Below are 26837 nucleotides of genomic sequence, written 5' to 3'. Positions count from 1 at the left end.
AATCTTAGAAAGACAGAAAGATTTGAAGATGTCTCCAAAAGCAGATAAAAGGAGAGTAGAGGTTTTTAAAAATAAGAGCTTATGCTAAGATTTTTTGATAAAATGAAATCAGCATAATAACAGATTCTCTGGGACTCTGAGAATTAATCCTTGGACGCTGGAAAATCCTTGTGGATGTGTAGTTTGGGGAATGTATACAAGCCCAGAACAAAGAGTCCTTTCCTCCAGCTCTCCCAACCTTCAGGTGCACGCGCGCACACACACACACACACACACACACACACACACACACACACACAAAATGAGCCAAGAAAGAAGGAAAGAGATCAGTAATGAGAGAGCCCACTAATGGGTTGGTTTATGTATAGAACAACAGCCCATCACTGTTCCATAAAATAATCAATCAAGCACTTAATTTTAAACATAAAAGTAAGCTGCCAGGAGACTGTTAATAGATAACCAAATAAATTAACAGTTGTAGGTGGGATTTGAAACCAGGTCAGATTTCCTTCTTCCCCAAGCTCCGAGCCCACGAGTATAAAGGGTCTCCCCAGCTGGGCACTTGATGTCACACTGTTTCCAAGTGGGAAATCCCCTTTTATCCAATATCCCCTCTCAGCAGGCTGGTCACTTCAGGGAATTGTCCTTTGTGCATCTTCCATAAATTTTATAACGCTGCTACTTTACAATATTGATGGGCAACTGGGCCTTGGCCGAGACCCGCAGTGGGTTAGCATGGACATGAAAACCTTCAGAAGCGCAGAAACAGGAAGGAACACATTCCCTGCTGACGTTTCTTAAAGGGACAATTGTGTAAGTGCAGTGGTTACCTGAGTTGGAGGCCGGCCCGGCTTTGATGGACGGCCCTGCCCTCTGAGAGCCACACGGCGACAGGCTGGCAGGCGGGACACACACAGGCAACTCTCAGGTACCTGCAGACCCTTAAAGGGTAAGTGAAATCCACACATAATCCCCCAAGTTGTTTAAACCTGAAACTCAACTTTCTCCCAACATTCAAACTCTTTGCAAAGTTACTGATGAAGGAGGATCGACAGCTTTAGAGTCTGTCTCTTCTCTCTCTACCTGTGACCTTCTCAGGGCAAGTGACCCAAAGTAAATGCAACAAGGAACATAAAAGGCAGGACTAGAGAATTGATCCCTGATTCCTAGAGGCTCTGTGAGTGCTCTGAACTTTGAGGATAACATTCGTTCTGCCATCACATCTTCATGAAAAAACAACAGAGTAAAATTCTACCTCCTAGAATAAAGTCACACTGAGAACAAGACAGCCATCGTCTGCTAACCAAGTGAGTAACACAAGTCAATAATAGCTACCATTTATTGGGCCTTTAACACACACACACACACACACACACACACACACACACCCCACCCAAACACTGCACCTTACTAAATACATTAGGCATGTGATCTCATTTAATCCTCTTTTTAAAATCTGCATAAATATCCTTTGATCCAGAAAACCCACTTCTAAGGGATATTTCCTGCGGAAATGACTGAGAATATGTCCAAAGATTCTGTCTATAAGGATGTTTATCAGATATAAGCAAACCTTCGCCTCTCAGGGCCCCTGTCAGTACAACAGGCCCGTGGGATTTTGTTGGACACAACTGGCATCTTACTAAAAAGATTAAAATTTCTAGTAACCATGGGGTAGCTTCCACTCTAAAGAGACAGCGATCTACAGAGCGAGCTACCTCTCTATATATAATGAATCTGGGAACAACGCAAGTATGCGATCCACATAGACCACGTCCATCATCCCAGAAAAGTTCCATTTGAGGCAGTAGTGTTTTGGTAAATGGTCACCAACCAGCTCTCTGAAAAAAACAATCTTTACGTACATGTGTGTATGTTTATTATAACTTTTACCAGTATAAAAGATACAGGATGCACAATTTACAAGTAATAATAAAATACATAATTCTCTTTACCGTAAATTCCATATAATCAATTCTCAGAGAATGCTTTTGTTGACTTTTATCAAGCTCTCACATCTGTAGCCACCCTATATAGTTCTGCCATGAATGCTGATGTTTTCATTTACATTAATGAGTGATACAAACGTAAAACAACTTTGTATATCAAAACTTCACTTGGATAAATCGGCTATTAGTTTTCACATAATGGGAGGATATTTCCTCAAATTTTCGTGCTATTCACGATGTAATGGCTAGAGACATGACAACTTTTAATATGTATGAACATTTTTTCCACCACTTTAAGTCTAGGTAATCAACAAAACAATCAAGGAAGCCCTACGTTGTAGTATTTGCTGATTTCCAAACGTAAATAGCCCTACTGTAGCCAATTTCAAGCTACCAACGCGGTCACTGAACAAAGCTGGAGAGGTACAGTAGCTCATCATCATTATATAGTATTTTCACCATATAGGTATCATAAACATAAATAACCTCTAGAATAAAGATGATAAAATATAGTAAAATAATAGGGAAATGATTTTTGAGTATTTGTTACTTTTTAAAATATAATTAAACTGTAAGATATAACACTTTTAATAATTGCTATGTGTAGCAACCTGAAATTTGAACAATTGGCCAGCAAGCCTCTGCTTGTATGCCTGTGCAGTTAATCCCATCTCATGTATATAATTTTTTTTTAAATAAGGAAAAGGTAAAAATACCTCATGAATTCTCAGGGTAAAATCTATTACTTCTTAATATGTCAGGAAAGTAAAGCTTCAACCCCTTGGGGAGAGTGGAAGGAAAAAAGCCGGCCTGCGGCTGCTGAGAGAGCACCTGGAACATCAGAGTGACAGCTGTCAAACAACCAGGAACAGGACCCGGCGACTCCTGCCCAAGGGCTTATAACACAGGTTCAAACCAGGCTTCTTTCCAAAGATGTTTTTAATTCCAACATCCCTCCTAATGGCTTACCGTAGACTAATTTAGCCAGGAGCTGTTAATGCTAAAAATGGAAGCTAATGATTTCAGCTAGAAACGATTAAGCCGACACTATCAGAGTGTATTGTAAGAAACTGATTATCACGGGTGCATTTGTTTTCCACTTCCTCTTCCCTGTAGAAAGGCTTAATAAGATTCCCACAGCAAAAGCAGAAGCACTTCTTCCTCTCCTGGGAGCCTAGATTGTGAATGTGTTCTCTGGAGGTCACCCACTCCCCAGAGCCCTCCTAAGACTCATCTCACGCTGGGAGCCATGGTTCCGCTAAAGGGCGCCCACTGCTGTTGCTTGTCACGTTGGTGCCATTCAGCGAATACTGACAGCATCAGCTTCTTTCTCTGGACTGCCCACCGGTACCCACCACTCACCTCGGTGCCTTATGGCTTGGCACACTTTATACTTTCCAAAATAAGTGTATTAAGAAAAGAAGCATGTCTTTTAAGGCAAAGATTAGATAATAGTCATACCACACAACTGTCCAGCTGGAAGAAATCTAGCAAAAAAAAAAAAAAGATCAAGTTTTCAGGTGCCACTGTTTGAATTAACCAGGAATGTTAGAAAGCAAGCATACAAAACTTCAATATAATTATGACATGATTAAATATTTCAACTGGCAATGATTTAAGCAGAATTCAGGTTTCTTGAGCCATCCGATATTCAGGCTTAATTCATTTGATGTACATTCCCTGAAACCTTATGATGCTAGCTTCTATAAAAAGAAAGCTGAATGTCACAGAAGGCCAACTGGACTGGGAGAAGTTACTGAAGGGGTTTTTTTACAATGGAATCTCTATTATTAGGCAATTAGAACAACACTCCTAGGAATGATATTTACAAAGTCTGGGGTACAACCTTGATGAAATGTTTTTAATTTTATAATTTTTAGAAATAAGGAAAGAAAAGATTAGCTTTTGTCTTTCTCTGAGGATTTCCATATTAAGACGGAGAAACTGAACGACCTTAATTTAGGACACTAGTTTTGGGGTCAACTCAGAATTTTCTTTTTCCAGCTTGCAACATCTCAATGAATTTCCCATTTCCACCCAACGTTGGGAAGCATGTTCCTGGGCCATCTTCAGGATCCGACAGAAGGGGTTTTATAGGCTGGGTTGAGAGCTTAGAGATGCAGTACCAAGGGTGCAGTCAAGGGCCCTAGGCTTACACACCAGCGCACGTGTACACACACAAATGTTAGTTCTTTCTTACGGCCGCCAGCTTTAAACTCTGCTCTCTGGCTAACACACGAGTTGCTCCTTACGCCATCCCGCCAAGGTCACTCAAAACCTACCTTGAACCTAGTCCCCCCAAAGTACGTGGAAACAGAAGAGGAAAATTCTAAACAACTGTCTATGCCTTGTACCCTCTTCTGGAAACACAATCTACTAAAAGGAAAGCCAATTTGGAAAAAAAAAAGTGTAGATGCTACTCAAATTTCAGAGCTGTTATCAGTGTGGGAAAACTATTAACTAACGTGGATGGCATGTTACTTTTCTTGTACTACCAAGTAAATTCCTCTTATTTAATAATTTTGATTATTAATGAATTTGGATTACTTTTGATTTAACAGAGAGAATGAATCAGACTGGTTAAAACCTTAATGATGTCATATTTATTAATATAGTAAATACTGAATATAGAAGGTCTATGACTCCACTAATACTTTCACTGGCTTAAATAAAAAAAAAGAAAGGCACTTTCAAAGAACAAAGTTGTAAGGCTTAAAGGAAAGAGAAAGTAATTATTACAAATTCACTGTGGATCCATCAGAGATTTTTAAAATCCATATAAATCCAGGTATAGAAGATCTGACTCTGATCCTACATTATTTCTACATTTTTAGGACAACTTTTCACTCACAAATTCAAGGTTACAATGGCATCTAAGATAGCCACAGGAAAAGACTAACATGAAATACAATAATATGAATCATATTTGTTGCATTAGAGTGGTTATTTTCCTTTTCTCTATTTTTTAAATTTCCTATAGCACGGTTATATAATTTTTATAATAAAAATTGTAAATTAAGAATTTGAGGTTACCAAACATCGTTGACTTTATAAAATAAATCTTCAAACAAATATGTGGAAAGGAGACATTCAACCAAGATGAAGAAGATGCTCAATGGAAATGTCCACGAGGTCCTGAGAGGAGCTCTGGACATGAAGCCCTTCATTAGCATTTCCAGCCCCCCTCTCCTGCGGCACCAACGATTCCCACCAAGGTGGGGATGACAAATGCAGGATTGCTACACGTTTATCAGCCCTGTGTGCCTGGGGAATCTCAAAGCACTTTTGGAACCTACACTTGATTCGGTTTCATGGTGAGGAAAGTGAGGTTCACATACAAGGACCAAAATGGCCGATTACTAGTGACGTCACTGGCAAGAGCAGCCGCTGTAGGAACCACATCACCGGACCAGCATCCTGTAACCCACGGGCTGACGGAAAGATTAGGTACCCTTTCTTTTTTCAAATTATATTTCATTTACTCAACTATGTTCACTTTAAAAAAACAAGTATGAGATTGTAAACAGACCTCGCTCACTCTGACAGCCCCACAGAGGGCACTCTCCGTACCCCTGCAGGGGTTTTGGGGGGCAATAAAACCAAAATCGGTACTGAAAATACGTGTGCATCTCATAAGATAAATTTTTAAAACTCATTTTTAAAATAGCCTAGTGGACATTCCAAACTAGTAACTTCACCCAGAGAGGGGAACTATAAATGCTTACTGTATTGGTCTGTAAAAAATACCCCTCAATAAGGATTTCAGAGTCCATTCCTCAAGAAGGTACACAATTTGTGGCCAAAGGCTATGCCCACATCAATGTGACTCCCTCCCTAATGCTAAATACATCCTCCTCCACCTCGGAGGTGTCTGGAGGCTGGGCACCTGCCAAATCCCCGCGGCGCTCTGGCGGGGTCACAGCTGCTGGCTGCTGAAGAAGGACTTGGTCTCCCTGCAGACGGGATTCACGCAGAGCGGGCAGCTCAGGGTCAGCTGCGTGGAGCAGCGCTCGTTGGACTGGATGTGTGAGTGCACCAAGTCGGCCAGGGCCTGGAGACAGACAGCAAGCAGGAGAGACCCATCAGCAGCAGAGCGGCCGCAGCTTCCCACACCTCCCCTCGCCCATCCCCCAGAGGAGCCACTTTCTTTTCATTCAAAACCTATGAACCCTTTGAACCCAATTCTATGATGTCTTCCTTTCCTAAGAATTCTCAGCTTAGAGAAAAGTTTCAAATACAGGTTTTAGAAAAGGAAATCCTCTCACCCCACCTGCTGAACCTTGTCTCTGAAAGGCAGATTTTTAATTAGACATAGTGATAGGTGGGTAGAAATAAGAAAACGGGGGCTCTCTAAAGGAGAAAAGAGCGAGAGCATAAGGGATTCGATTTTATTTTTGTAATTAATTGGAACTCAAAATGTTCTAATATGTGAGAAAACCAATATTCTGTAAGAGTTTCTCAGAGGACTGCTCTCCGACATGTTCTACTGAAATGGTTGTAACACTAGAGATACCTTCGAGAACAGTGGATTTCCATTAAGAGACTCTGCTCTTCTGATGTTTTCAACCCCACACTGAAATCAAATGAGAAAAGGGAGGAAAAATACATACACGTTTTATTTTCCTTTTATTTTTTTTTTAAAGAAACTGCTACAAAAAATAAAATAAATAAATAAACACACATACACAAACACAACTCGAAGTCTTAGTACCAAAGTGTTCCCAGACTACCCAGAAATGAAAAACAGTCCGGGGACCAGACATAGTTGCTGATTTTCACCCCTTTATTGTAAAATTGCTCTTCAATTTCTATTCCTTCCCTCATCCCATTACCTTCCCATGGGTGCTTTGTTTCCAAACCATTTTTGAGGTTTGTATCATCAGAACACTCAAGTAATTTAAATCTGCTTACGATTCTTTTTTCAGTCTACCTTTCTAATGCATACTTTTACAGACTCTACCTAAGCAGAATGTTGCTTTAATGACATAAATTTTTACACGTTTTGATTCCAAGTGCCAAAAGAGGTAAATTAATTTAATGTATATTGAAACTAGATTGGATCCAATACGCACAGTTGGGTTTTTCAATATATTCTTACATAGAAAAATCTAAATTAAAAACCTAAGGATTGTTTACAACCATCCCTGCTCCCCTCTCCAAAAATATCCAGTTGATTCCAGCTAATTATCCCCCAAATAACTGAGAAGTATCTAATTCTTATTTACTCAGGTAGCTAGGATCTTCTCTTTCCCTTTCTGAAACGCTGATGGCTTTTTTGTTGCTTTATCTTTTAAGTTAGAAGACTGGGAAGGGGAAAATGGTGAGATTCAGCAAACACATAGTTCTCAATTTAAAAAGAGATTGATCATATTCCAAAACTTCATGTAGAAGTAACAGCAGGATAACCAGTTGGTCAGTGTTCTCAAACTGTTTTTTTCTTTCGGGCCACACTGCACGGCATGCAGGATCTTAGTTCCCCGAGCAGGGATCGAACCCGCGCCCCCTGCAGTGGAAGTGAGGAGTCTTAACCACTGGACCACCAGGGGAGTCCCAAGTGTTCTCAAACACTGTTCATGGGAGACTTAAAGGACGTATTTCTGTAGGACAATCCAATAAAATATGTATCAACATTTACATTCCATTGCTAGGAATTATTTCTAAGAAAATAATTGGAAAAATGATGTTTATTACAGAGCAGTTTATGAAAGCAAAAAATTAGAAACATCTTAAATGTATACCTCCTAGAGAAATGGAAATAAAAACAAAAATAAACAAATGGGACCTAATGAAACTTCAAAGCTTTTGCACAGCAAAGGAAACCATAAACAAGACAAAAAGACAACCCTCAGAATGGGAGATAATATTTGCAAATGAAGCAACTGACAAAGGATTAATCTCCAAAATTTACAAGCAGCTCATGCAGCTCAATAACAAAAAACCAACCCAATCCAAAAATGGACAGAAGACCTAAATAGACATTTCTCCAAAGAAGATATACAGACTGCCAACAAATACATGAAAGAATGCTCAACATCACTAATCATTAGAGAAATGCAAATCAAAACTACAATGAGATATCATCTCACTCCAGTCAGAATGGCCATCATCAAAAAATCTAGAAACAAAAAATGCTGGAGAGGGTGTGGAGAAAAGGGAACACTCTTGCCCTGCTGGTGGGAATGTGAATTGTTACAGCCGCTATGGAGAACAGTACGGAGGTTCCTTAAAAAACTACAAATAGAACTACCATATGACCCAGCAATCCCACTACTGGGCATATAAAACCATATGAGATAAAAAAAAAAAAGAAAAAGTATACTAATACATTTTTAAGAGGAAAAAAAGTTACAAAAACAGTGTGAATAAAATACCATTTTTACTAAATGTGTAGAAGAATACCACTTTCATTAAGATACACACACATTTAGAGGGAAAAGGGGACTTATTTTTAACAAAATATTAACATATCTCTCAGGGGTAAGAGTCTGAGTGAGTTCTACTCTCTATGTCACACTTCTCTGAAATGAGTTCTTTATTATTTTTATTATCAGAAAGCAATAATTTCTATTTGGGGCAAAAATTTCAAACTACTTTTTAGAGAAAGTTAACAGTTTGAAATGTAGTGTATTCTCCCTTCAAAATAAGGAAATTAATTGTAGTAGATGGTTTTCTTTATTCTCTCTAGAGGCTAATATATTAGTCACTAATAATCCATTTGATTACTAAGGAATGACCTCAGTTTGGTTATATGAATGAATGTGAATTACCATGCAATACAAACAAATCTTTGTTTTCCAAATATACTGGTATGAACGACCATTGCACTTCAGTTTTCTAGCAAGGTCACCATTAGCCAAGGTCATTGCTGGCATATAGAAGGCATCATTTTTTTGTTTTGTTTTGGCTGTGCCACGTGGCATGTGGGATCTTAGTTCCCCAACCAGAGATCGCCTGTATCTGTAGTGGAAGTGCAGGGTCTTAACCACTGGACTGCTGGGGAAGTCCCTAGAAGGCATCGGCAAATGAAGTCCATAGACAACCCTACAACCTCATGTGAGCCAACTACAACTTCCCCATACATTCCTTATCAGAACTACTGACAAGTAACTTAGGCACCCTCTGCCTTCATCAATGTGTGATCGATGACCAGTACATCCGTACAAAAACCTGTGGGGTCGGGTGCTGCTGAAGCTCTCCCCCAGTCCACTCTCCACCCTTCCTTGCACCTGCCACCTGGTCCCAGAAAGGGTGAAGTATCATTCGAGGCCGGGGCCCCATCCATCACACGTGGGGTGACCAGGGCCAAGAGGTCTGGTGGAAGAGGAGAGGGAAGGGCTCCTTGGGTCCCAAGGGTTCCACAATTCCCATAGAAACAATGCTAAGAAGTGGACTCAGGTTTCAGGCCGGCCCTCAGAAGCCCCGAGATGGGTCAACAATAGTTTTTCTCCATGTGAATGACAATCACATCCATCCTACATTACAAGACAACTCGGAATGGTATCTGTTATTTCAATAATCAGACTGATCACAACACAGTAGCAAAGAGCTAATTAAGTGAGTGCATACAGAGGTCAAGGAAGTTACACATACTGTTCCAGTGTTCGTTCCACGCCCTTCTCTTAAATGGCGTTGACTCCTATGTGCCTCGAAACCCAACCAGAAGCAGTGTAACAGCCCAAGTAAAGGGCACTCTTAGGCGAAGAAGAGGAATTATAGAACAAGGAAATTCTTTTCCTCCAAACTGGTGAGAAGTACAATTATTTTTTTCTTAAGGAAATGTAGTTTTTATTACTTTCAAGGGGTATAGTAACTCAAACTAAACAAAATGATATCGCCTGCAGTGATCCCTGGGCTGCCTGGTTTCACAAAGGCACAAGAGTGCTTTCCCACTGCAAACATGCGATTAAGTTGATGTGTTCGGATCAGTACTCAGATGAAGTATTATTCAGAACAACGAGGCCACGGTACCTGCAAACATATATACTGAACGATAGTTTTGAATGACACAATTAGATCACTGCAGAGAGAGTTTCCTTTTAAAACAAATCACAATGGGATTGATAACCACACTTACCTCGCTGGCTAGAACTTGAGAGTATTCGATGTCCAGTTCATACAGCGTTTCAATGTGATCGCTGGTAAATGCTATCGGAACCAAAAGGATGTTCTTCCTCCCCCGCTCACAAAGCCCTCTAATGGCCTCGTTTGTCAGAGGACCCAGCCAGGGCATCGGGCCAACCTGTGAGAAAGGAGGATGAATGCACACAGGGACCCACGTCTCACCACAGCCCACTGCCCTGGACATACACACACCTCCCTGTAAGAGTGAGGGCCACGTTTTACACCTTCTCTAATGGGTTCTGGTATTTCTATATTAAGCTTGAATCCTTCTCGAAATTGGCAAAATATAACAATTCCTATGATTACAATTAAAAATAATCTATTGTTTCAATGGAATCGAGGAATTCCAGTAGTCACTTGATTTTCCCTCCTTCTTATTTGCTTGCAGAGTTCTTTCTGCTCATGGGAGCAGTCAGGTTACAGAACATTGTGCCTACGTGAAAGGGCCAAATCTAATCATTTTATAACTTTGTCCTAAAATACACATCCTCAAGAGAGCTGACTGCCTGCAGATGTGTGGAAGCCACTTACCTTGGACTGCCAAACCAGTCTGTAGGGATTGGAGTAACCCAGCTTATCCATGACTCTCTGGACAGTGGCGCCCACCTCCTGAGGATAGGGGTCCCCTCTGTTGACCACCTGCAACAGAGACACGGGTGTTCAGTCACCAACACCGTGAAGGGTGCTGAGAGCCTCGGACTATGTGGTGAGGTGGCATGAGCCCTGGCCCTGAGGCCGCCCCTTGTCTTCTGCGCTAACGACCATGCCATCTGACCTCAACGCCCAGCTTCCTTGGATCAATTTCATCAGCCAAAGGAGAACACTGTTCTCAATCATCTCTAAGGCCCGTAGGAACATGTCAAATTCTGTGTCCATGTTATTCATGGGAGATTGACAATGTATGACGATGGAGGATGGGTTTCTTCAATCCCCCATCTGAAATAGGGAAAATGAGACAGAAAAGCTGGGAAGGAAGAGGCAACAAGGGATGGGCCTTCACTCTTGGTAGTCACCTGAGGGGCTGATTTTATTTCATTGTATTTTATTTTTATTTTTGGCTGCGCTGCACACCTTGTGGGATCTCAGTTCCCCAACCAGGGATTGAACCCGGGCCACGACAGTGAAAGCCTGGAATCCTAACCACTAGGCCACCAGGGAACTCCCTGATTTTAGAAATGAAATTGAAAGAGTGCTGTACGGGGCTTCTCTGGTGGCGCAGTGGTTGAGAGTCCGCCTGCCAATGCAGGGGACACGGGTTCGTGCCCCAGTCCGGGAGGATCGCACATGCCGTGGAGCGGCTGGGCCCGTGAGCCATGGCCGCTGAGCCTGCGCGTCCGGGTCCTGTGCTCCGCAACGGGAGAGGCCACAACAGTGAGAGGCCCGCGTACTGCAAAAAAGAAAAACAAAAGAGTGCTGTACGGACAGTGTGAGTCTATGGGGACCAGGTGGACACAGAGTAAACACTAGTGGAAGAAGAGAAAGAAGCGGCACGTGGGCTCAGACTCCAGGCTCCTCAAGAGCATGGCCTGTGTGTTCTAATCCCTTTTCCCCACTCTTCCCACAACAGCGGACCATGGCAATGCTTTGTGCACAGTGCCTGTAAATGCTACTCACAGCCAGAACAGCTTGCTAATACCTCTGAAAATGTTCAGGAGAAGTGTTACTTTCACTTCTTTAATATTTAGTTGTGTACTAACTCCCTAGCCCCCTTACCCTGCTTTATTTCTTCCCATAGCACTTATTACCTCCTAATATTCCAGATTATTTTCTTATGTATTATGTTTATCATCTGTCCCCCTTCCCCCATTCTCTGGAGGCAAAGATTTTTGTCTATTTTGTTCACTCCCATATCTTATGATAGAGGATAGAAGACTGCCTGGAATATAGTAGGTGTTCAACAAACATTGTCGAAATAAAATGATGAACCTTTTCATGATATTATTAAAAGTTAGTTTGCCATTAGAAACATAAATGTAGAAGGAATGAGGGAAATATAAAGTCACCATTAGAACAGCACAGAAATATCCACTGATGGAGGCTAAAATTAGTGGGCAAAAGTCTGAGGAACAACAAGATATTTGCACGGTCTCAAAGTAGCTTGCCTAAGATATTTGTAATTACAGAGAGAAAAATAGTGACCTTATAATGGACAGATCCAGAAGATACCACCTTAGACAAATGACCAGGGATCACGTCACAAGTAGTAAAACATACTGCCAGCATGTTCCCCTGATACGCTACACTGAGGACAGACCACCCCAGGGTTTTTTTTTCCTGATAATACACGACCTCAGTCTAATCATGAGAAAATACCAGACAAATCCAAATGGAGGAGCATGCTACAAAATAACTAACATTCTACTAAAATCTCTCTTCAAAAATATCAAGGTCATGAAAGACAAGGAAAGTATGAGGAACTGTCACAGACTGGAGGATCCTGAGGAGACGTGACAAGTAAATGCCATGTAAGATCCTGGATTGGATCCTGGAACAGAAAAGAGACAACTGAGGAGGAAGTGGTGACATCTGAATAAGGCCTTCAGGTAACAGCACTGCACTGCCGTTCGGTCCTTAGTTTTGATCCCTGGACTCCGGTTATGTGAGATGTCAACATTAGGAGAAGCTAAGGGAACACGGTACTATTTTTGCAACTTTTCTGTAAGTCTAAAATGACTTCAACATAATACGTTTTTAAAAAGTCATGACGAGGGGCTTCCCTGGTGGCGCAGTGGTTGAGAATCTGCCTGCCAATGCAGGGGACACGGGTTCGAGCCCTGGTCTGGGAAGATCCCACATGCCACGGAGCAACTGGGCCCGTGAGCCACAATTACTGAGCCTGCGCGTCTGGAGCCTGTGCTCCGCAACGAGAGGCCGCGATAGTGAGAGGCCCGCGCACCGCGATGAAGAGTGGCCCCAGCTTGCCACAACTAGAGAAAGCCCATGCACAGAAACGAAGACCCAACACAGCCATAAATAAATAAATTAAAAAAAAAAAAAAAAAAGTCATGACGGGGAAAAAGTCATTAGAAGCGAATGCAGGGGAAAACGAAGAGCTTGTGAGAACAGTTTTCTTGCTCGACAATCCCTCTGCCTTCCCTACCCCATCCTTATCCTCCTGACTTCATGGTATTTCTCAGTCTCACCCAAGACCCTGGGCAGCAAAAAAACCCCAAATAAACAAACCTGGAAGCAGCATCTTCAGTCCTTGAGGGGAAGAACGGGAAGTGAAGTGAGAGACAGAGGAGAGAAGGCAGCACCTGGAATCGTTCCCGTATAAAAACGTGCTTCCTCCTTTCCTGGCTAGAGAGCTTCCCTTCTGGCACTTCAGACACGGCCTCATCACACACAGGACGGTTATAAAAAGGAGAAGGACAGAGCAAGAGGATGGACATGTGAAGAGAATTTGCATGGGACCAGAAAAGAGAACAGGCAGGCTTCCAGAAGAGAGAAGTTTCTCTCCAGAGCTAACTACTGCTGAACCTGGCACCGCTTAGGTGACAAGCGGGAGAGAGAAGCTGCAACGGGCTTGCCCCTGGTGACCACCAGGTGGCAGCACAGACCAATTAGAAGAGGGGCCCCAGACACGACACTTGTATTAACTCCATTATCCCTGGAGTTAAAACCTTAATAACACCGAAGAAAATGTAATTCTCTACCTCTCCAGCTTTGAAAGCAATGTTTTTAGGGTACAATGCTGGTTCTAAGCTGATGAAACTGGCTGCTTATCCCAAGCACTTCTGTATATCATACATACACCAGCTCCATCATTCTTGTCTCCACAAATGCAACAGTGATGGCACAGATGCGGTATCTTAATGAACACCCAGTGTAATATGAGAAACTCAGGAGCATCCAGATCATAATTTGACACACTCTATATTCACTGGCCAAAATGTGCTCCCTAGCCTTGGCAAATTAAAAACTAATCACTTCCGGGAATTCAAACAGCCCAAGTCTTGAGAACAAAAGAATGGGGTTGAGGGCTTCCCTGGTGGCACAGTCTACAATCCAACACCCTGAAACGTCAGGCTGAGTTCCTTCAACAGGGCAGGCAAAAAGCAGTCTCCTTTTAACTGTCCCACTTATTAAAAATTCTTATGTAGGAATATATCTTCAAGTTACCATTTTAAAGGGACTTATTGAGACAATGTCTATTCACAATAGTATAGTCTGAATGAATTGTTATTAGGCTTCAAGAAACGAGTCTAAAATTAGCACCAAGTTCAGTTTGAGATTTTAGAGTTCTTCCTTGCACTGGGCTTAGGCCAAACGGAAGCTGAGTCCATGTCACACATTTCGAAATCCTCTACCACTGGGTCATCCAACAGAATGTTCTTACTTACAGACATCGGCAGCGAGTGAGCAGAAAAAAGAATGACCACCTCGCGTCTCTTCTCAAGTGGAAAATGGTCCAGTTCTTTCAGAATGTGGTCGGCAAAGCACTGTGGGAACACCAAGAAAGGGGGATAAGGAGGGAGTGGGAAGAAAGACATGGAAGGAAAAGAAAATATTTTTTTAAATGAGAGCGACACCAAAACTCTCAGAGAAGCCCTCAAACATCAGAACTGTCTTTGTAAAAAAAACTGCAAACTGTACAGTCTCTCTTGCTTTGGTTCATCATCAAAATGGCTCATAACGGTTTCAGGGGCCTGGGGAATTTGATGGGAAACTTCTAAAGCTCGCTAATGGCTCACTGAAAACGAACGCTCTGGACGCTTCCCCTTGGGAGGCACAGGGCACACTTCCAGATGGAAAGGAAACACAGATGGGAAGGAGAAGTTGTTTTAAGACCTCTCATTTGCTCGGCTAGCAGGAAAACAGCTTACAGGGTCTTACTAAATCTCCCTTAGCTTGGCTTTCAGGCCTATCACATTAAAATACATTAGACAGAAATAACAGAGGAATAAGAAAATGATTCTATTTTTACGACCTTTTCCTCACTGAGTCAATCTTCATGACAGCCTTCATAACAACAGATGAGAGGTTGTACAACTCTCATTAAATCCACAGAGCAGGGAGCTGAGGCTGACTGGGGGGCCCGTTCAGCCCGCTCAGCCGCATGGCATCTGCGGAACCTGGGCTAGAACGCAGCCCCCCTTCCTCGTCACATCTCTCTCCACCAGACCAGTTAACTCCCTTCCTTAGTTGGCACGTCCCCCAGTCACAACAATAGGTGCTGAAATACCAGATCTGAAGAGGCTTTCTTCTATCTCACTCTTTAATCACTCTGTCATTTAACTTATAAAGCAAATGCTACAAAGGACATTAATGAGTCAATGGACAAAATTGGAATATGAATGTAGATTAGATAGATTTAAGTATCAATGTTAAATTTGCTGAGGTAGATTATTGTATCATTGTTATCGAAAAGAATATGCCTGCTGTTTAGGTGTAAAGGGTGGTTTTATAAGTTTGTATGTATGTATGTGTGTGTGTGTGTGTGTATAAAAATCTTATTCTCAAAGGTTCAGGAAAAAAATTATGTATACATAGACACACATACATATGCATACACACACAGCATGCAAATGATAAAGCAAGTGGGATAAATGTTATTAATATGTGAATCTAAACAAAGAAATGAGAGTTCCTTATATACTATTCTTAGTCTTGTAACTTTTCCAATGCTTGAAATTATTTCCAAATAAAAAGGTTTTTAAAGCATTATTTAAAAAAATTATAAAGGACAGTTTACCAGAACCATGTAAATTTGTACTTGTTGGCATTTTGATATATCAGTGGTTAATACTATAGGATGAGCAAATTATTACCTAATAAATATTGGGATATTATTAATCTTTCCAGAACCCACAAATTTTGACAAATTAATGCTCTAAGGCACAAAACAGTACCTAGAGAGTTAGTTCCCTTTTCAAAATTTATAATTTACCTATAGAGTCAATGTGATAGGATTAGATACAGATAAAAGCAATATTTCCTGGTGGTCTCTGCAGCGTTTGGAGACTAAGGATGCTCAGAAAAGACTGTACAAAGGCCTAGATAAGGAGGCCCAACGCAAAGTTTAAGTAGGAGCCTGGGACATACATTTACACCAAATATCCCAACAGCTAGATACAGTAGTAAAATGACTATTTTGAGTAATTACTACCTATAATACGTATTGATAGAAATGTAGACTAAACACACAATTTTTAATTTCAGTTTTTACTTTTAGTTTTTGTTTAGTTGGGGTTCTTTTCTATTTCCACTAGATATCAAATCTCCTCACGTAATCGTCATGATACTAATAAAATCTAACCATAAATTTTTGTTTCCTCAAAATTTTAGTAGTATTTTTTCCTTTTATCATCTTGCATAACTGCAAGTAGAAACACAATTTGTTACAGCTTACAACAGACTCAGTCTTTATCAAAATAGAGGAGCCGTGGGCGAGCAGAAGTGTTCCTGAAATCATCTAAAATCCATCTGCGCTATTTTCTATGCGCAATCCCTCTGCAGAATGAAAGAAGCCGGCGGCTCTCAGAGCCTTCAATCACACCATATAGGAGGGCAGATAAATGCCTCTAAAATTCCCTTTCATTTTATGAAGGGAGACTTCCTCAGTGAAGAGACCTTTCCATCTTTCTGCTTCCCCCCTTTTCAAAGGACTGAATATTAATGCAAATCTAATTACTCCCTCAATTAGGGCAGGCAGATGCTGTGCAGATCCCTCGGTTCTCTGCGACCACATGTCAGTGCTAACCTGAAACCCCCCTTGTTTCCAATCACAGGCCTCCAAGAGCAGAACAGGCAGGCCAGGCTGGGGCTCAGGCGGTCCGGACTGGACCCAGCAAAGAGCAAACTGGGAGGGAGGTTGGGGGGGAGGACACCACACTGAGACCAAAACTACACCCATCCCTGAGGGAAGGTGCCTCCTTTTCACTTCGCATTTTTTACTTAAAACTGGATTTCAACCTAAGCGTTAACCCTTGACAGCACCTACGGGCCTAAGGAAAACACCGTCTGCTCAGGGGCGAGCCGGCCTGCTTTCAACGATGTCTACCACCATCTAGTGGTTATCGATTTTAAGTTACTCCAGGCTTCAAAAAAGTGTTAAGCTGGTATTTTGCCAGAGACGGTCCGAGGAATGAAAAATAAACGGATGAAATCCACATCACTTAGTATTTCTTCTACCTAAACTAACTCAAAGGTAGAAACTTCCACCAACAGAACAAAATAATACTTGTTTGATCAAGGACAACAGCCAGTAGTACTCCCCTATTCAAAGGGCGAAAAGGTACATAATAACACCAATTCAAAGCTTTAGAATTGTAGCTTTAACCGATTCTCCTAAAATCAAACATCTATTACTATAAATATTACAAATATAAACTATGTAGGAGAAATTTCTTTTAATATATGAAACTTTCTCAATTGAAATGTTAAATTTATTCTGTCTCAGAACATGTAGATATATTACCTTAAAAATTTTTTAATCTTTTGATATTTTAAAGGATTTAGAAAATAGAGGAGCTGTTTGTCAGCTGTTCAGTCTATGAATGGAGATTAAATGAAACAACTTGCATAATCTTTTTCTTTTTCCTCGCATAATCTTTAACGTTCTTTTGGTCACTGTGAAACACAAAACTCAAAACATAATTCTGCCACGGTCTGTAACTAATACTATTGATCTGAGTAGCGGCCATGGCTCACGGGCCCAGCTGCTCCGCAGCATGTGGGATCTTCCCGGACCGGGGCACGAACCCGCGTCCCCTGCATCAGCAGGCAGACCCTCAACAACTGCACCAGCAGGGAAGCCCGAGTTTACCCTTTAATCCTTAAATTTATTTCCTCCTGTCATAATAAATCAAGACTCTAATACCTTTTGTTAATCCCCAGCACACAATTTAAGTAAGAGAACAGTAAGACTCGGGACACCCACAGACCAGGCAGGGACAAGAACCTGACTCACACCAGAAGCTGGGGTGACAGACGCAGCTGGCAGCGGCTGGCTTACCTGAATGAGGAGGGGGTGTGTGGGCCACCTGTCAATCGTGCTCCACTTCATCGTGGGTTTCTTGCCCACTTCATTATAGTATCTGTAAATGGCATTTAAGCTGCTGCCTGAAATATACAGGGGCCACTTAGTACACGCATGTGGGCTATGGTGAAAATAAAAAAACAGACTAGTAAAGGCAGTAATAAGTTCAAAGCAGGTAAGTCTTCTGCACTGAATCAGTCTAATTACAATCACTTCAATACTCTAAAATGCATATAGATTTAACTACCTTGCAAATGAAGATCACTAAAAAGCAATCAATTTCAATGGCCTTTCCAAGAGTATTGAGGCCACTTCTCTAGAGAAGCACAATGGCAGCGGATTTATGAAATACAAGCAGTCATTATCAGCAAGGACCAAGTCTTACAATTGAAAGCATGTTAAATTTTTTTCCCATTATGAAGGTAATCAACCCCATTTACAGAAAATGTACGGGGTGGGAAAGAAAGCAAAAAAGAAACTGGCTGTGACCCCAGAATGCTAATACAGTCATTGTTTTCTTCTAAGGTAGTTCTTTCCAATTCTTTTTCTTTACAGCTGTTTTGTTTTACAAAGTTATACTTTTTAGGACATGTGCAGTTTTGTATCCTGAGTATTTAGGGCATTTTTACTTAGTATTATGAGATGAATATTTTCCACATTACAATAAAAGCTTTATAACCATCCTTTTTAATGGCTTGTTTGATAAGAAGAGCAGCTTATTAAGGTTTCTAAGCGCACTCTCTGTTTTTACCTGCTTTATAAAATTATCATCATTCCCTAGAATAAGTTGAATGAATACCAGATCCTTACAGGTAATCTAACAAAACTTGTATTTCTAAACAAGAGACGGAAACCGTGAAAATTCGAAGACTAAGGGAAAGCAGATGGTGCCAACCCAGTGCAATCTTTTTCCTGGCCTAGAGGAGCTGGCACTGGAGCCAAGCCTTAATCCTAGGAAACTAACGCTAACATGGGACCTCCTCTTCAGTCTTCACATGGGGCAAATGCTCCAAAACATTGCCACGCTTCCCAACACCACCGGTTTCTCCATGAGAACTATTAATCAGTTAGGTCTCCAAGCTAAAATGCTAGCCAGGACAAAGCCATATTTAAATCACATGTACCCTCAGGCTAAGACTCAATTTTCAGAAAAATAAATGGAGTTCCATTTTTCTGAGAATACAATGGGTCAGATAAATCCAAATTGAGTCCATTCCAGGTTCAAAAACCATCCCTCCAGAAATCACAAAGTAGTCACCACCATCTTCACATTGCAAACCACGTTTCACAGGTGAACAGCATCTTCAGATGTACAGAGGGACTTCGAGAAGCCACAGCAGGTCTTCTGAATCACTCAGAAATATGCAATGAACTATCAAAGGTAGTAATTAAGGGAAAAGCGTAACTAAAAAAATTGCAAGATTAAAAAAAGTGATTGATACATAGAATATACTGGTGCTGCCACAATATGTGTCTAAATAAAACAACAGATAAACGACACTCTAGTGGCCTCAAAGAATGAACATGCTTCCCAAAGGCTTTCACATCTCTGAAGAAGGGATGTACCTGCCCTTACACCAGAGGTACTAGGGAAAAGCTGCAGATACTACTGTTTTAAACACACTGCTAGAGCCAGCTGTGAAATGAAACCCTAGTCAATCCTTTGTCATATAAATAACCATCTTCTTAACTTGTTTAATTTTGAGAGAGGACATTTACATGTTGAGTTATATTTTTGAAAGCCCGGCCAAAGTATAGTTTAGAAATTTATAAAATCTGATTTATTCTCCAATAACGTTAGCAGACATTTTAAAGTTATTGAGGTACATGTCCAAAAGAAATCACAATTCAAACTCTTGAGGGTGTCTGAGAACTCAGACATTTTCACAGGTGCTCTGAATAAATATTTAAGGTACACACCAGGCTTCCAAGATTTCTTCCAGTAGCCTTTTGTTTTCTCCTTATAGTTATAGAAATAATATGCACTAATGTCCAAAAGCAATTTGGGAGTAAAAATGTGCTGACCGCAAGCCTTGAGAAAGGATGTAAACAAATGTATTTGTGGGTGACAGTAGAAGATTTACCTATACCTCACGATACAGAGATTGGCAAAACAGATTATTCTCCAGCTCCAATTAAATATATAGGAAACAACACCTAGTAACATTTCCCATAATCTAGAACACTGAGAGAAGTTTGCAAAGGAAACCCTAAACTGGGTTTTGGTTTAACCAGGAACCAACCCATAACCAAAGCATAACCAAAATACATACCAATATTTCCAATGTTATATGGACATCTCTGCTGGCAAAATGGAAACAGCTATCAACTTTGCTACATTAATAAGAATATTAGGGTAGCCATAAAAATAAGGGTTATTACACAAACATAGAAAGTGGCTTAAGGTTCAGTACTGATCCATTATACAGCTGCATTAAAGCACTGAGCACTGGAAGCCACTGCCTTTCACCCACCATTTGTAATTCTCAGTCAACTGGCTAATAACTCAAGGGACAGATGAACCATGAGATTTCCAACGGACTGACCTGAACTCTCATGTTTAAAACAGACAGACTGGATTTGCCATTCAAATCGAAAATGATTTATCGTTTCCTTCCGCGCTCAGCTTCCCTGGTTATTTTTGCCAGGGCCAGATCTACCCTCCCACTGTCAGAGAGAAGCCTTACCTGTGGTAGAGCAGCTGTACTGTGGATACTGTGTGAAAGCAATCGCCCTTTCCAGCCCATCTCTCTCCATCTCTTCAACTGCTTCTTCTGTTAACGGGTGGACATACCGGAATCCAATATAGTATTTGTGAGGGGCTATTAGGAAGCATGTGTGGAAAGGAGAAAGCATTCATCTTGATATAGATTCCAAACAGGATGCAGTGTCCAGAACAAAGACAGTTACCCTAATTTCCTATGGTGCTGATAAAGTGAGCACGTTTAGAATAGTCCTTGATTTTAGCCAGTCTTCTGCTGGTATATGGAGTTTTAACCACTGTTTTCTGTGTTCAACCATTTAGCATATGGTTTTTAAAACTCAAGCTTCTGGGCCTTATTCTCTGCTCTTGGCTGAGATAAGAGAGACTCAAGAGCAGAGAGCATTTATCCTTAAAGTATAACCTCCTCTTATGTACCAGATACCATGGGAGACATTGTGCTTTTTTTTTTTTCTCATCTAAACCCCATTTTTCAGATAAGGAAACAGACTCTCAAAGGTTAATGAACCTGCCCAAAGTCACAACTAGCCGATGGTTGAGATGAGATTGCAACGTGGGTCTCCCCACCCCAAAGCCTGTGCTCTTTCCATGGCTCACCCCGAGCCTCTTCCAACACCCGGGTCCCCTCCTTCTGTTCCCTCAGACCCCAGGCCACCTAGTTTATATAAAAGCTCTGGGATACTCGATAAAAATGCACTAATACCAAATGATTCAAATGATTCTCCTCACTTATATGAAAAACAAATCAACGAACAAACCAACAACAATGCTTAAGTTGGAGGCGCTAAGTGGGATTTAAAAATCATTATTCTGGCACCTAAACGGCCCAAGTCAGGGCACATCTTTGCGGTCCTTCTCCTATCACTACCAATTCCCTCTCCTATCTCCTCCTGTATTTTTAAAGCATCTTCAACCAATTTCTTAGGCATTTATAAAATCATAAAACTGAAAGTTTCCTAAAGTTACCCAGTTTTATTTCCTTGTCTTTTCATAGGATTACACTCAACTTATACTCAGGGATGAAGTTGAAAATACACTACATAAACATTAAGTAATAGTAAACCTGAGATGACATTACTGTCCAGGCATAAGCCAGGGCTGCAACTAAGAACATGACACTAAATTGCCACAAGAAACATTTAGGTTGAAGTGAAGAAAAAGATGATACATTTATTGCGTGTGTGTGTGTGTGTGTGTGTCTCTCTCTCTCTGAGTGTGTATATACATATGTGTGTATATTTTATACATATGTATATATGTGTGTGCTACATATAGATATAGATATAGAAAACATTCCTCAGAAACTTGACCCAGGGGACTGAATCAATGGAGCATGTTGCCAAGAAATGAAGCAGAATATCGATAGGGGAAGAGAAGCATGTCTGTGCAGGGGAAGGACAGTCTGATTCAATATTCTCTGGTTGGGAACTACAGAAGGAGGAAGGAAGGGATACAAATGAAATCATTCTCAGCTGCCTGTCCCTTCTAGGCTACCAATTTTTTGGTCTCTTGCATAAAATATGGTGACCTGCAGTTAAAACACCCCAGAGGGCATGGCCCTGTAAGCAAACTCCAAATGACCGATTGTTCAAAGATTACGTGGTTCGTGCTAAAACTGCCAACTATCACAGTATCATCAAGTCCGCTTTTCAGGAGCTCTTGGTGCTCTGAGCTGAGGCTGAAATGGAATTTGCTTTCTAATCTATCTTGAGACAATCCAATGATCAGATTGACACAGTAAGATCCCCTGAATGCTGGGGGTCAACCAGCTTCTCCTGCTTTCTTTTCAGCTGCCCGGTAGTTGAAAGTTGTAGCCTAAATGCCTGGGGTCTGGGAGTTCCTCAAATGTTACAAATTAAGAGAGGTGGAGAGGCCTCCCTCACAGATAAAAGCAGGGCGGTGACCATATCTGGAAGTGAGACAGAGTAAAATGCTCTGGAAAGAACAGATAATGCTTTCTAAACGGTCCAATTCAAGACGGCCGGCAAAAACATATTTTAGAAAAAGTGACGACGCACTGTCTCCGACTGGGTCTATCCTGAGGAGCTAACAAGCGCGCACGGAGGCTCCTGGCTCCCCCCGCAGGAGCGCGGGGAGAGGAACGAGTCTCCTGGGTGTCATCTAGCACCACATCTGGTGGGCAGCACATCTGGCCAGAGCGAGCGCCAAACACATGACTCGCTGGCCCAGCCTCGTCCACCCTCAGAGCAGCTGCTCAGTGAACACTCCTGGGTGAGAACTACAAAGAAGTAAAAAAAGGAACAAATAGAAAAGCCATTTTTTAAACAGTAAAACTGCATTAATCTCCAGTCCGTTCATTTAGCACGTGCAACAGTTCAAACGTCTGATTTGTACATGATTCTTTGAGAGAATGGTGTGAAGTTATTATAATGCCTAGTAATTTGTATCAGATCGTGAACCCTGTGCCAATGGTGAATAATAAAAGCTCACATTTCCTGAATTTTTATCATGTACGCTGCACCGTGCTAATGCCTTTCAGGATTATCTCATTTCACTTTCACCGTGGTCCTACGAGTTGGGTTCTGTTATCATCCCCATTTTCAAGATGAGGTTTAGTCGGCTAAGTTATTTGCCTGACGCCATACAACCAGGGATGGGGAAGCCAGCTCCATCTGAAATGAACCCATTTTGCACCCAATAAAGAACGAAATTATTTCACTGAGTAGCACGTACTTAGAGCTTCATTAAAAGGAGCCATGTATAACTAAACTATAATTTTTAAAGTGTATTTTAGATTTAGACTTTTCATGAAGTGAAATGATTGCACTTCTCATCTATGTCCTTCTGTGTCCACTAAATGACCTCAATGCAGTATTACTACATGAAACCAATTCCAAGTCACATTCCCTCATGTAACACACTGTTATTAGTCAAGAGTAATTCTACGCAGAGCCTGTGCAAGTCTCAAAATATCTACACCGGCCACCAAGCAACAACTACTTGCCCCAAAAATGAGAGTCTGAAACATTTTTATCTGTTTGTAATCATCACTTTTTTTTTTTTGACTAAAGAGAACTTTTCCAAATACATGTAAACAAATAGACACAGTTCAAAAGTAAATTTTATAATTTTGTAGGCAAAAAAGTATAAGAAGGGAGGAGGAATGAGAAAGAGATGAATAGAAAGGAAACCCGATGATGGCCATTCTGACCGGTGTGAGGGGAATACCGCGGTGTAGTTTTTGTTTTTGGTTTTTTTTTTAAATGGAGAAGGTGACATGTCCTTCACCTCCTTTTTTTTTTTTTAAATTAATTAATTTATTTATTTTTGCTGTGTTGGGTCTTTGTTTCTGTGTGAGGGCTTTCTCTAGTTGTGGCAAGTGGGGGCCACTCTTCATCGCGGTACGCAGGTCTCACGCTATCACGGCCTCTCTTGTTGCGGAGCACAGGCTCCAGACGTGCAGGCTCTGTAGTTGTGGCTCACAGGCCTAGGTGCTCCGCGGCATGTGGGATCCTCCCAGACCAGGGCTCGAACCCGTGTCCCCTGCATTAGCAGGCAGATTCTCAACCACCGCACCACCAGGGAAGCCCCCTCGGTGTAGTTTTGATTTGCATTTCTCTAATGATTAGTGATGTTGAGCATCCTTTCATGTGTTTGTTGGCAATCTGTATATCTTCTTTGGAGAAATATCTATTTAGGTCTTCTGTCCATTTTTGGATTGGGTTGTTTGCTTTTTCATACTGAGCTGTTTGTAAATTTTGGAGATTAATCCTTCATCAGTTGCTTCATTTGCAAATATTTGCTCCCATTCTGAGGGTTGTCTTTTCGTCTTGTTTATGTTTTCCTTTGCTGTGCAAAAGCTTTTAAGTCTAATTAGGTCCCATTTGTTTATTTTTGTTTTTATTTCTCTAGGAGGTGGGTCAGAAAGGATATTGCTGTGATTTATGTCATAGAGTGTTCTGTATAGCTGATTCACTTTGTTATACAGCAGAAACTAACACACAATTGTAAAGCAATTATACTCCAATCAAGATGTTAAAAAAAAGAAAGAAAGGAAACCTGAAAGCAGGAAGGAGAAGCAGCAGGAAGGGGTGAGGTAGGGAGGGAACCCAGTGCTAGCCCCACCCAGTGGCAGCTGGGGCTTCACTGCCGAGCTTCAGGTCCACTCAGCAAAGCATGAGCAGCAGGACAAGAAGCTTCTTTCTGGGTAACCTGGGCGAGCCCCGAGGGGGCCACAGGGCCACATCTGGTAATCTTCTTGCTCTTCAATGCAAAGTTCCCCCAAAGAACCTGCTAAACTCTGAGACTGTTTCCTGTTTCCTATATCCACACTCCGTGTGATAATCAGCTGCTCTACTCGTTTCGGAGGGTATCCCTCCAGCAAGTCTTCAAAGGATTTTTCTCTCTGCCCCTGGAGCAGCCTGGCCTGCAGCAGCAAGGCCCCACTAGACTAGAAGCTTCTTGTAAGTAGAAACCATGTTTTTCAACCGTGAGTAGCAGTACTGACCAGCGCAGGGCACTCAGTAGGCGACTGATGAATGAATGCGTGGGTGGTCTTGGGCCGCATTAAACACCCCCAAAGCAGGCTTGCTTAAATGATGAGGTGGTCATCTACCACGCAGCAGAAAGGCAGAATTGAACTTGCCTGCCTCGGGGGTCCCAGCGTGGGCCACAGAGGCTGGTGATATGCCCTAGGGTCATCAACACCAGGTATCTGATAGCGAGTGGGACACTGCTGTACATCCAGGTCATTCCATGGGACTCTTTCCAGACCAACCAGGGAGGCAGAGGCCATTGCTGTCCTGTCTGGTCTGGACAAGCCAGCAGTCTCACCACAGAGAAAGAAGGAAGTGGGAAGGACGCATGTATACTCCTTTTTCAAGGCTGACAGCTCTACTAGTGTTTTTATGGTGACGGGTGCTAGACTCAGACGTCACCAGGAAAAATGGCATCTTTCCGCTGCCTTCGTCCACCGAAGACAGCATAGCAACTGCAGATCTGGTTCACGCTAAACATTTTATCGTGATAAGCCGTTCATGACTAGAGAGTTTGTTCTCCATCGGGTAGGTGTGAGGTGAGGTCAGCCAAGTTTCCCTCACCCCACATTTTAAAAGATACACTGTGTCACATGTGGCTGAGCTGTATAAGAAATGCCCTGAAGCCACAAGTGAAGGCAGGGAGAAAACCTAATATTCAAAAGCACAAGTGAACAATTTTCCAAGTGAGATGCTCTGCCGAGGGCTGGAGCCCTTTGTCCCACATGTGACACAAACAGTGTATTCTGAGAGCAACTCGAGCTGCTGCTCAATGAAACGCTTTTGGTCCTGCCTAGCGGGGCTGCTCTCCGTGAGGGTCCGCACTGTGTCACACTGTCCTGATCCTGAGCCCTAAACTGTCTGCAATGAACACATTTCATGTGTCCTAAGATGCACAGTATTTGTTTTAACACCTTATAGTGGTCTACAACAGACACCATCTTAAAATTAACTGACAGAGGTCTTGTGTCTTTGTATTATATAAAAACAATGGTGCGTCCAGCAATCAATGGTGTCTTGAATGCAATTAAATACGGCACTTAGAGTTCCTTTGTGTAGTTAATGTTTCATTCTGCACATTATAATTTGCGTTAGAGGCTCTCAGAGAACAGTCACCAGATGTGTGCAATCCTCTTTTTAGTGTCATGCCCAACGAGGCACTTAAATGACTCACGATCATGGTATTGCCAAGAGCTGAAAGCGGTTGCTGAAAGTTGCTTAGAGCCTCACGGCTGCAGCTAGCTAATTCTGCCCTAAATGCTGATCTAATTAGTCATCCACACAGAGAGAAACAACAATAGCAGCAGCCTCAACCTATTTCCCAAAGATTTCTTTCCAGGACGATGATGTATGCATCTGTTTTTTCATGGTAGGTAGCCTCTTCCTTATAATCCAGCTCAACTTAACACACACCTCCAACTTCCTTTTGAGACTAATGTTCTGAAACTTTAGCTTTTTTATTTGTAACATAAGGAAGTAATAGAAAAGGCATACATCTGGGGACAAAGGAAAATGCCACAAGAACTGAGTTCAGTGGCCGGGCATCATGTAGGACCCCCTGCAAATCG

General features: G+C 41.7%; 1 protein-coding gene across 3 annotated transcripts in view; it reads right to left on the bottom strand.

Moving 5' to 3' along the window:
- Positions 1-1862: 1862 nt before the first annotated feature.
- The window catches only part of FECH (ferrochelatase), a 37594-nt gene continuing 12619 nt past the window's right edge, over positions 1863-26837 (bottom strand). For 2 of the 3 annotated variants that reach the window (XM_024754889.1, XM_024754891.1), the window contains 7 exons: positions 20739-20873; positions 18028-18134; positions 14414-14512; positions 10602-10709; positions 10024-10188; positions 6463-6522; positions 1863-6000 (listed from right to left, as the gene is read on the bottom strand). In XM_024754889.1, the coding sequence (XP_024610657.1) occupies positions 5866-6000; positions 6463-6522; positions 10024-10188; positions 10602-10709; positions 14414-14512; positions 18028-18134; positions 20739-20873 (809 nt within the window). In that variant the 3' untranslated portion in view covers positions 1863-5865. Of the gene's footprint in view, positions 6001-6462; positions 6523-9761; positions 9918-10023; positions 10189-10601; positions 10710-14413; positions 14513-18027; positions 18135-20738; positions 20874-26837 lie in introns of those variants that run through there. The other variant, XM_024754890.1, reaches the window with a different exon arrangement.

Source organism: Neophocaena asiaeorientalis, unplaced genomic scaffold (genome assembly GCF_003031525.2).
Source record: "Neophocaena asiaeorientalis asiaeorientalis breed wild unplaced genomic scaffold, Neophocaena_asiaeorientalis_V1.1 scaffold124, whole genome shotgun sequence".
In the NCBI taxonomy this organism is placed as follows: Eukaryota; Metazoa; Chordata; class Mammalia; order Artiodactyla; family Phocoenidae; genus Neophocaena; species Neophocaena asiaeorientalis.
Note: the sequence above shows the minus strand (reverse complement) of the source record. Positions and strands in the feature narration are given on the sequence as shown.